This window comes from Rhagoletis pomonella, unplaced genomic scaffold (genome assembly GCF_013731165.1).
Source record: "Rhagoletis pomonella isolate Grant_MI unplaced genomic scaffold, Rhpom_1.0 Rhpom_scaffold_00006, whole genome shotgun sequence".
Classification (NCBI taxonomy): Eukaryota; Metazoa; Arthropoda; class Insecta; order Diptera; family Tephritidae; genus Rhagoletis; species Rhagoletis pomonella.
The window spans coordinates 6,295,456-6,307,134 of NW_023458560.1; the positions used below are offsets into that span (position 1 = coordinate 6,295,456).

At 34.1% G+C, this 11,679-nt stretch overlaps 2 protein-coding genes across 5 annotated transcripts in view; both read left to right on the forward strand.

Moving 5' to 3' along the window:
- The window catches only part of LOC118740340, a 47,492-nt gene extending 40,634 nt beyond the window's left edge, over positions 1-6,858 (forward strand). The window contains exons 2-3 of one of the 2 annotated variants that reach the window (XM_036471836.1): positions 2,076-2,662; positions 6,408-6,858. In XM_036471836.1, the coding sequence (XP_036327729.1) occupies positions 2,086-2,662; positions 6,408-6,451 (621 nt within the window). In that variant the 5' untranslated portion in view covers positions 2,076-2,085 and the 3' untranslated portion in view covers positions 6,452-6,858. Of the gene's footprint in view, positions 1-2,075; positions 2,663-5,221; positions 5,384-6,407 lie in introns of those variants that run through there. The other variant, XM_036471837.1, reaches the window with a different exon arrangement.
- The window catches only part of LOC118740338 (ATP-binding cassette sub-family G member 4), a 559,608-nt gene that overhangs the window by 297,933 nt on the left and 249,996 nt on the right, over positions 1-11,679 (forward strand). The window lies entirely within an intron of this gene.

Here is an 11,679-nt window from a genome sequence, read left to right on the forward strand (position 1 = left end):
CCGCATTTCGCAAACCGCTACTTTGATTTTGTCGATTTTGACAATTATCAAGTAAAAGTATACACCGCCTCAAAAATTTTAAATGCCCTGAAACTCACTAATACTTTCACAAAAGTCAGCGCTTTTACAAACTTCTATTAAGTTTCACCTGTGTGTAATCAAATCTTGCAATCAGTTTTTAACCAACTTCCCGATGAGGTTTTCAAACATGGTCCGAGATGGTTCGTATTTGGATGGTTCGTATTTAGAATGAATTTTACATGAAAAGGAATAACTCCACAAAAAATTTGCCCGAAATGTGACGCACGAGTCGAAATATTAGGAAAATCTGTGGGATTTGTTTCTTATTTAGAACCTATGTATAATACTTAAATAGAAAAAAATAATTTAAAAAAATTTAGCCCTCGAGTTTAAATTTTCTTTTTTATTAACTACTAGTAAACTAGTTGTTGGGCCTTATGCATAAAAAGTAAGCTTAAACTCATACTCAATTTTCGCATTGATCAAGTGAGTTAAAGCTTAAGAATTTGTACTGAAAATCGAGTCGGAGCTGAAGCTCACTGTTTATGCATGAGACCCATTGTCTTCAATCATTATTGGTTAACAAACGAGTCTTAACGTCTAGTTTCAACGAAGTCTTACAATTAACTCTTAGGGTAAAAACACTACGAGTAGGTCGTGGTGTTTAGTTTAGATGACTAGCAAGCCTTCGTCAGTCGGTCAAAGCCGTGCGAATGTACGAGAGCCAACATTACTTTCAGCTTGCTACTAACCTAACTAACTATGTAGTAGGTTAGGCTGACTTCATGAATGTTTGTTTTCGTCAGTAAGATAGTCAGCTGCAATCAAGTGGAAAATGTGAATTACAAACGGAAAATGTGCACCAACATTGAAGGAAAAATTACTTCATTTGCAATAAAGCTTAAGGCGTTACCGCCCTAATTTTAATAGGTTTCTAATGTTTTATTGACTAACTTAAATTTGCTATTCAGCTGACTAATAAATAGCAAAACGTCTGCGTACTGTGTAATTTTCCCTCGATGTTAAGCTCATAGTCAGCTTTCTAGATATCTAAACCGTGATTGGACCTGCTCGTAGTGTTTTTACCCTTAAGGTATAGTTACGTACGTTACATACGTACATATGCACATACGTAGCACATGCCTGCGACTGCAATTAACGGACTTAACAACTTCGGATACGAGTGCTTTTTCGATCAGTTTATGGCGATTCGTAGGCGCTGGAAAATTTCAATCGAAAAATACTAGAAAACGAATCGGTTATGAATATATTCTATGGAAGGTTTCGAAAGATATCTCGATGATCCTTAATTTTTCGTAGGATAACTTTTCTAACTAAGGTAAAAACCATCCTAAAAATGTTGGACGAAGAATCTTCGTCTATCCATCGCAAATAATACTCATTTAACTTGACTGCAAAAATAATTAGCTTGAGCTTTAAAATTTTCAAAAACCTCAAAATACGATTTTTTTGCTAGGTTTTGCGATGAGTCGCTATACTTTTTATTGTGACTGTTATTGTTGCCAAGATTCGAATTTGGAAAAGTACTAAACCCCAAGAAAATTTGCGTTTTTTCTCGAAAAATATATATTATTATGAAATATACTCCTTAAAACTTGTAGTCACAATAACGCTAGCTCAGTTCACTAAATATCCCACCCAAGAAATCATTGCATTCACACTGAATGCATACGTGGGTCATTTCCAAACAAGGAGAACATGGCAGGTATTTCTTATATATTTTTTTAAGATTAATTAATTTATCCTCTGAAAAATTAAAAATAAATCGTTTACTGATGTGAAAAGTTGTGCAGAATACGAAACTGCTTTCAGGCTCTTCAAAAATTATTATTTTTTCTTATTTTTTTATTTTTGTAAAATATTTTTTACCTGTCATACTTGTGCCAAAGTTTTGATATGCGATTTAAGCTTAAATAACTAAATTTTATAGATCTTTAAATAAGTTCAAAAGTCGAAAAACAAAATCGGCTGCCTGAAATGTCAACGCCTAATATAAACTTTGGACTGTTCTCTGCGATCGAAGTTAATAATAGCACAAACTGTATGAAAACTCTGAGTGACAGCGATATTAGCTGTAGCAAGAGCAACCGAAGCAGCAGTAGCCTAAGTAAAGCAATGAACAGTGGAGAAGTTGCTCAACATGACATCATAACAATGAGCACTTTGAAAAGGGAGCAGCCACAGACAAATGAATGCACAAATCACAGCAATATAAGCGTCGACAAGATGCAGTCGCCGAAAACAATTAGTGAAATACCGGCTACAGCAACAAAATCAACCGGATTTAGTGCGGCAATACAAAGGCTTATAACACCAGCACCGGATTACAAGTATGGGAGCGATGAAGCGCATTGTTCGGCAGGCAGGCCATTGAATGTAAAAATTTCAAAGGACTCAAAGGTTGAATACGAGTTTGCTGAAACCCGCAATGCAACGCTTTCGAATACGACGATTGCTACACCAAGTGGCATCATTCAACCCTCTCAACACAAAAATGTCCCCCCGCTGACAGTCACTACGTCCAAATCGTTGGCACATGATCACCAAAGACAAATTAAATCACTAAATATACGTTTTGAGAATATTTGCTACGGTGTTAAGACTGGATTCTACAAAAGAGGTTAGTAATGTCAGCAATTGGTATTTTATTGGTAGCTTAGAGTTAAAAGTAGATACATAAGTCCACATTTTATGAAAACTTACATTTCGATACAGGAAGCAATAAAAATTAAAAATACATCGTTTTCATTGATATTGAGCATGTAGAAAACAACGTTATCTTAGATACAGAATTTCCAATAACAAATTTCGTATTCAAATTTGTTGTTGTATCACCTTTGATGATCATGTGCGATATGTATATACTAATCGAGAGCATAAATCCTATAGAATGTGTTAAACAGATGAGTGAAAATTACTATTACTGCTTACCTGCTCATCAGGGACCAAAAATAACTGTTATCTCGAATTTAAAAATTGAAAACGTTGCCCGGATTCTGAAATTTATCGAAAACGTTGTTTCATAACAGTTATTAGATGAAAAATATTTTGTATTTCCCCGATAAGAGTTATAATCCAAGGTCTATTTTTTACGTTAACTGTTACTGTAACTGTTGTTTATTGTCCAGCGTTTGTTTTTAAGTTGCTTGACAACAGTTATTGCCCAACGTTTATCTCTTACGTTGCTTGATAAGAATAATGACGAAAATGGTGATGGAGAAGAATATAAAGATGATGAAAATAAAAGTAGAGGACTGAAATAACTGTTATCAGACAACGTAAAAACAAACGTTGGGTAATAACTGTTATCAAGCAACGTAAAAAATAAACGTTGGAAAATAACTGTTATCAAGCAAAGTAAAAAACAATCGTTGGGAAATGACTCTTATAGACGACGGAAAATATATTTCTCCTGCATAACAGTTATCAGGCAACGTAAAAATTAAACGTTGGGCGATTACTCTTATCGGCGAAATAAAAAATATGTCTCATCTAATAACTGTTATGGAACAAAGTTTTTCCGATAAAACTTAAAAGCACGTTAGATTTCATACAAAATAGATTAAACAGATGGGTGAAGGTCGTGCCTTATTTGGATCTTCTACTAATTGTGGAGGCCCGTACCGAATATTTTATGAGTTGACGAAATCCACAATTTTCCATTTGATTCGAAATTTACGATATTGTCTGCTTGCAATGGTTGTCAGGCACAAATCAGATGCTCAATGGCTTGCTCAAAATTTGACAGTAGTCATCTAAAAAATAACTGCTAACCGGGGAATTCAAAAAGGATCTGAGTTATCAAACTGTGCTAGTACCTTTTGCTTACATATATGTATTTGCTTACATATATGTTTTTAAATCGATTACATCGAAGATCGATTAGATTCGATTCTTGGCGATTTTTTAGTTCCGATTCGATCCGTAAATCGTTCCAAAAATTCGAGAATTGACATTCATCAATCATCAATTGATACCACAGTATATACAGTAATAAACCTTTTTGAGTACTCCTCGGAGGTAAAATCTGATCAGGGTTGATAATGAGAAGGAGCATGAATTTTGTTGATTCAGAGTTGTATACAAAATTACTGTGGTATGAAAGGGAGCAACAACCGTACTATGGCAGAGTGGCACAAGTCATGACTGTTTAATAGTGCCCGAAACTAATTGCAAAAGTGTAAAAACATTGCAAATTTTTGTCTATTATTATAGATACTAGTACAGATTATCATAGTTTAGTGTATAATTTGTTATATTATATCGTACATGATAATGAACTGTTAAGTGCTGAAAACGCTTGTGTGCTTAATGGACTGTCTGGTCGGATGCGCAGGCAGGCATTGAGGTCTGTGTAGATATACAAACCCTGTTCTTTTTTTTTGAAATAAAGACTTAAATATATATTCGGAAATTTAGAGTTTGGCCTGATAAATTCACAAAATTTAGGTTTTTCATAAAAAAATGTATCTTACAATGGACCTTTTTTAATTTAAACTTACATTTAAGAAAACTCCATTCAATGCTATAATTACGATTTGAGTTTTCCAGTTTATAAAATACAAGCGTTAATTATGTACTTAACTATTGATATTATTCTTCATTAAGCATGAATATCGGCATACATTAAAGATGAATATAATACTTAACCTACATTTTGTTCATAAATAACACATAATTATGTATATTTTATCCTCGAAATGAACTTTTTCTAATCATGAGGTGGAATTCCCCACAGTAAGTGTTGCCGTGCACGCAAAACGAAAACGCTGCACACAACCCAAAAGTACTCCTCGGGGACCAAATGGTGAAAAACTGCGAAAAGGTTTGTTACTGTATATACTGTGATTGATACACATTGATCCTACGGTTTGCCCTAGAAAGTCTATAAAATTTTTAAGAAAGATTAATTTGAGGCTGGTACAAAAAATGCAGGCTTGGCAACTCCCACGTTTCCAACTTGAGAAAGCAAAGCCCAAAGAATTCAATGACCTCCTTCTCTTTCTTGCAGGCCTCGTCAGGGAAACTTTATATAAAGTTATGGGTAATAATTTTTGCAATAAAGACTCCGAAAAATGGAGTTTTAAACTTTGTGGATATTTTCGTAAAATGTTGTACACCCTAATTACCTTCTTTACAAAAATTTGAGTATGCCATTCTATAGCCCTTGGAATTTTAGGTGCAAAGTTGCAGACAGAGTGGAAGCTAAGCCGAAGATGAAGATGAAGACGAAGCCGAAGACGAAAAACAGTGCAGTACAGTGATCAGACTTCTACCACATTGTGGGAGATCTGCCACTTTCTTGAGCATCTACCACACAAGGTCTGAAATCTACCACATATTCGCGTTTTTGAGTACAGTGAAACCCGCTTAAGTACCCAAAAACACATCTGAGAAAAAATTTTTAAATTATCATGAATTTTTTTCTTTAAGTGTTCTATAAAATCTTAAGCTTAGGTTTACATAGTATTTGTTAGGGAATGAACTGTATTTTAATTGAAAAATCTTAAATAAATACGTATACTTCATTAAATGTTTATGTTTTATTCAAGGATTTACATATTTATCTAAGATAACAAAAAGATGTAGCTACATCAATAATTATGTTTGCTTAAGTACCCGCATCGAGGTACTTAAGCGGGTTCTTTTAAGTACCCAACCCGCCTAAGTACCTCAAAAAGCTGACATTTTTCGTGAGGTACTTAAGCGGGTTTTACCGTAGCTTTATTTTCGACATTAACTTATCAATTTTAAGAACAAGAATTTTCCAACACTGAACACTAACACAGGCAAAATGGGAGGATAAAATAAACCGTAAAATACTAAATTTTCTCAACATTCAATTTTTCGACAGGAAACATGGTTTTGTTGTGTTAAATTGCAAAATATATGATTTATAAAAAGGAACTAATAGGGAAAATGTTAAAAAACGGCGATTTTTGTGAAATTATTAGAAAATTTCACTGCATCTAAAGTTTCTAAAGCGTTGTTTACTTTTACTTGAGAATTGTCAAAATCGGTTTCTGGAACATGCCACATTTGTCCGCTACATTGTGATGTGATAAAAAGAAAAGCTGGCAGCACTCCGCAAGGTTGCAGAAATCTTTCAAAATACGTTCGAAAAATATCTTGATATGGAAGGAACTACTTTACACTGTCAAGGAAAAAAATGCCAAAACTCAACGGCATTTTTAGCAACTTCAATCTTGTACTTTAATAAACTTAAATTAATTTTTTTTAAATTATAATTAAAATGTTGGTAATTTAGGTGCAACCTTGCAGAATATTTTTAAGTTTTGTACAAAGTTTGATCCAAAACCTGAGATCTACCACATTTTTCTGAAAGCTACCACATTTTTTTCCAGATACTACCACACAAATTTTTAAAGTCCGATCACTGGTGCAGTAGTAAACAGGTGAAAGTGATCACAGTGCAAGCGAACACGAAGACGAAGATGGAAGACATTGCGGAAGCAGTAAGCTTGAAACTGTGCGGTACTGTTCTCAAAGCGAATCGCTTGCTGTGATGAGTTGTTTATATTTTATTTAATTGTTTACAATTGTGAAAAAACGCGTTTTTCAAGAAACGGCCAAATTTTTGACAAAATTTAATCAAACGTATTAATTGACAATCTTGTCCGTCTTGCCGTAATACATAATACAAGTGGCGAAATTCTCCAAAAGTTTTCCTACACAAATTTATTTCATGAATTGGTTTTATTTAGAAACAAATCTTCATGTCATTCATGATTCAACAACTACAGGTTGTAGCAATCGTACAAAACCAACATTTACCGTTGGTATGATCTCCTTGTGTCATCAACATCGTCTTTATCTATTCATATTCGTGTGTATATGTATACCCTGCACACCAGGATTTCATAGAATTCTGAAAGGTTTCACAATTTTTTTAAGAATTTTCTTTAAGAAATCGTACAGAAATTTCTTTACTAGTTCTTGTCAACCGCTTCATATGTTTTTCTTTACAGATTTCTAAAAGAATCGTAACAAATTTCCGACACTCTTAAAGATTTCGGGAGCATTTGTTTGCAGGGTATTTATATACGTATATGTGTATGTATACGCGGATATGTAAACAAAGCAAAACAGACGATAATTTGACACAAGCGTGCTTATAAGAAGAAGCATAGCTTCTATCGCTATCACCTGTAATTGATGCGCCTTGAAGATGAATGACTTCCACTATGATTTGATTTTTTTCGATTTTTTTTCGTGACGTTCTGCACATTTTCCTCCACACAAAAACAATTTGAGGTTTGAAGGAATGAAGAATATCTTCAGTGGAAAAAATTGCCAGAAATCAAAATGCCACTCTGTATCTGTCAATGTTATGCTGGCTTATTAAATGGCCACTTTTTTAAACTAAAATTCAATCGTCTACAAAACTGCATTCCTAATTTTTTTTTTATTGTAATTAAGGAGTGAAAGTTAGAGTTAAGGCCTGTATGCAGCTCTCAAGAAAAGCAAAAACTCCATATAAAATGACGTACAAGAAATGGCTAAGAAATTTTCTTGAGTCAAATTTCCTTAAGGCAGTACGCCGTTCTTAAGGAAATTGCTACGCTTTCTACTACGGTTTTCTAAAGTTTTTTGTGAAACAAAATCACAAGGCAACCCAGGGTTGCAACGGAAATATATGCCCGTTCCATTATTTCTTGAGGAGAAGAGTGAGGCAACAGGCTGTGAAGTATCAAAAATGACCAAATTCCTTGGACACACACACGAAATAATGGTAATTTTTTCTTGACCGTTTTCTTGAGAGCTGCATACAGGGCATTAGCTAAAACAAAAAAAAATTCAAAAATCGTCCGTATTGCCTCAATGCGCAAGCTTTAAATAAGCTCCAATCGGGCTCAAATTTTATATTCCATAATTTTGCAACCAACTTCACGTATTAAGATGGTATCCCCATCAAATTAGATCCACCTTAATATATTGTTACGATTATCCTTGACTACTTGATGGATTTACCAAAAATCTCTAGGCTCGTATCACTGGATTGTTAAATAAATGCTCACGATAACCAAATTGCAGTACAATTAACTTTATTGTACAACAAACATTTTACAGTACTTGTTTATGCAATAACAACAATAAGTTAAGGCAATTAAAACACTTTACAAAACTTGCTAACACAATTTATCTCTGTTTCACAACTTGCTTGTAGTTTGCTGATTCGCAACTAGTGATGTCCCGATACCAGTACTTAGAAGTATATACTCGAGTACGTCTACCAAGTACCGAGTATTTTTTGTACTTCGATACGCGTGAAGAAGTACTTCATGGGTATCGAGTACAAAGTGCAAGTATTTACTTGTTTGCTAAATTTGGGAAAATCAACTGAAAATAGATCTGTGTTGTAGTTTTCGAAAAAAGAAAAACGATTAAAGATATGAACCACTCGATTTCGGTAGGGTTAGAACTAACGAAAGTGGAGAACGAAAATCGTATCGAATTAGAGGAGGTTGTGGAGCCAGCCTATGATTTGCGGAAGCGTCGTCTATAGATCATTTTTAAACCGAAGAATCAAACACACGTAAAGAATGAGCTTTCTCATTACTTAACATCTCCTATTTCAGCACTTCCAAGTAAGCCCATTTGAAAATAGAAGGATATGAAAAGGCATTTTCAGTTCTTCATAAGCTTTTCTTCACTGTATGTCGTTATATCGTAAATGGGCATTGAATTAAAATTGCTTGTGTGAGTACTTTCAAGTACAAGTAGAATCGAGTATTTCCTAGCGATACTTTGAGTAGCATCGAGTATCCTCTTCGATACTTTTAATGAGTACAGGCATCGAGTACATGGTGGTATCGGACGAACACTATTCGCAACTGACTGGCCTGTCTGGTAGCTTGCTGACTTTCAACTAACTTGACTTCCACTGTGGTAACGGCCTTATATACCTTTGCTCGCACCCACGACAACTCTAGAACGTTCTGAAGTTTATCGCTCATTCTCTCGTTGTTCGCAGTATTCATCCACTTGACGTTTGTCACTGTCGAATATTCTACGTCATTCCTCGAACATTCTGCCATGTTCTCGTTGCTCGTTTCGCGTTACCGAAGTATTCGCCACAATATACATTTGTTTATATATACGTTTATTTTGAAAAAAGGATCTGCTACGATTTTCGGACATGAACATTCGAAATCCTTGAACAATTTCCAACAAATCTGCATCAGCAGAATGCTGGTATATTTTCGAAAAACCTGTTCGTGCTTGAGGGCAGTGTTGGCAAAATGTTAATCTGATTAACGATTAAAATTTTAATCTGATTAACGATTAAAATTTTAATCGCGATTGACGATTAAAACTAATTAGTCGTAATCAACTGTATGATTAATGATCACCTTTTTTCAATCGTTAATCGCTGGCGGCGATTACGATTAATTAATAGCCATACCTGACTAACTCGCTTTGTGTGCACAGGAAAATTCCAGCATAAATTAATTAAGCATCATACCTACTTAATCAAATTAAGAGTTAATGATTAAAAATTAATTTTTTTAATCGGGGTTACGATCAACTGTTTAATCAGATTAAAATTAATCATGATTAACTGTAATCGGATTGAATTTAATCGAATTCACTAATTGATTAAAAAATCAATCGATTAATGCCAACACTACTTGAGGGCAACTGTGAAAAGCATATATGTAATACTTCTATATTGGCAGTAAGCTAACTTCTCAATGTGTGAGCATTCCGAAATCAGAGCGAGACAGTCTAGTACTGCTTTTGTCAATGTATTGTGTACTTGAGTGCAGTTTTTGCATATGTGTTGTGTACATGTTTATTTATAAACGTATGTGTTCCTTTTCTTTCGTACGTGTTTATTGATATATCTGTACTGTAGTGTTTTCGGACGGTACTGCCAATATAGGAGGTACTCTTACTGCCAATATAGGAATATTACATATATGGTGAAAAGTTGATATCCGCAGATGTGGATGTAAAGTATTTTTAAGGAATAATTTAGGTAAATTATGTAATAATTCTACTACTACTACTACTACACATATGTTAGTGTACAGTTTTACGCCGACTCCGAACGGCGATTGTATTTTTATGAGAAGCTGTTTTTCATTGCAGAAATACACTCGGAGGTTTGCCATTGTCTGCCGAGGGACGATCGCTGTTAAGAAAACCTTTTTCTATATTTTTTGCGATGTTGCTTTGACCACTACACCATAGCGGCGAATTTTGCAATATGGACGTCAAAAGAATGTGACTTAAGAAGGCTTACAGCCAAAAATATTATTTTAAAGTTGCCACCTGTTTGAAAATTTAATTAATAAGATAAATTGAATATTGCAGTATGGGTATCAAACTGAAGAGGTTTGGGAAATTTGACTGCCGAAAATATTTTTATCTATACTTATAATAAAATTTCAACAGACGATGTCAGTACCTTGTAGATATTATTAAAGAAAAATTAATATGGTGGGTTTCTATTAGAGCTACAGAAGACAAATAATCAATTTTTAGAATTTTCGACTCTCTGTATGTCTGTATATTTGTACGCGCATCACTCGCAAACATGGAATTGAATGCAGTTTTCACCGATGTATAGCTAAAGATCTAGCTTACAATATAGAAGAAAAAAAATTAGAGAGTTGACAGTTTAGATCAATTGATCCGGTAAAGTAAATACTGCAATATGGCTGTCAAAGGAAAGAGGTTTACAAAGGCTTGCAACTGAAAATATTTTTGTGAAAGGTGGCCACCTATTTGAAAACTTGATTTTAGTTTAATTGATAGCATAAATTAAATATTGCAATATTGGCATCAAACTAAAGAGGCCCAAAATATTTTTAGGGGATTTGCCAACTGCTTGAAAAATTGTATTCATTTAAATTTGTAAAATAAATGAAATATTACAATATGGACATTAAACTATAGAGGATTAGGAAGCTTACTTTTGAAAATATTTTTGAAGCGGGTTGCCACTTAAATGTTGCTATATGGATATATAATAAAATTGCGAAGTAAGCGGCCATTGGCTAGTATCAAATAATTATTTATTTCATTTTATTAGTAACTAGCCAATGCCCGCTTACTTCTCGGCGCCTAATAAGAGCTTTTGCGTTGGCCAATGCAAAAGAACATTTAAAAACAAAAATAGCCTGTAAAGTCAAAATTTTTGATTTAAGTTAAAACCACTAAGGCGCAGTATCCTCCTCACACATAGGCCAATAACAGTAACGCTGTGATACCATATGGAATACCAATCCCTTTCGGTGTCATGAGCTTTACCGATAGTCTTATTTCCATCTGTGAGATCTCTGCCAAGCGTGCGTAATCTTTTTCTATGATCTTTCCTTGATAATTCGCCACTTTTACAATTCGCGGTAATCTCCGTTCGTTTGGCGATTCTACCGAACCGATTTCAAAACCAAGAGCACCGTTGGAAAGGCATTTTTCCGTAGATGAGCAGAGTTTTTATGGTTTTACAATTGATTGAAAATTACCAAAACCGTCGTTTAAACATTTTCGAATTGTGTATACATGTTGCTGCAATATGTTCAATTTGACATGTTTCGCCTGTTGTTTCACTACACATTTGAAATTAAGCTTTGAAATAAAGATAAATATGAAGATGAAGAAATAAAT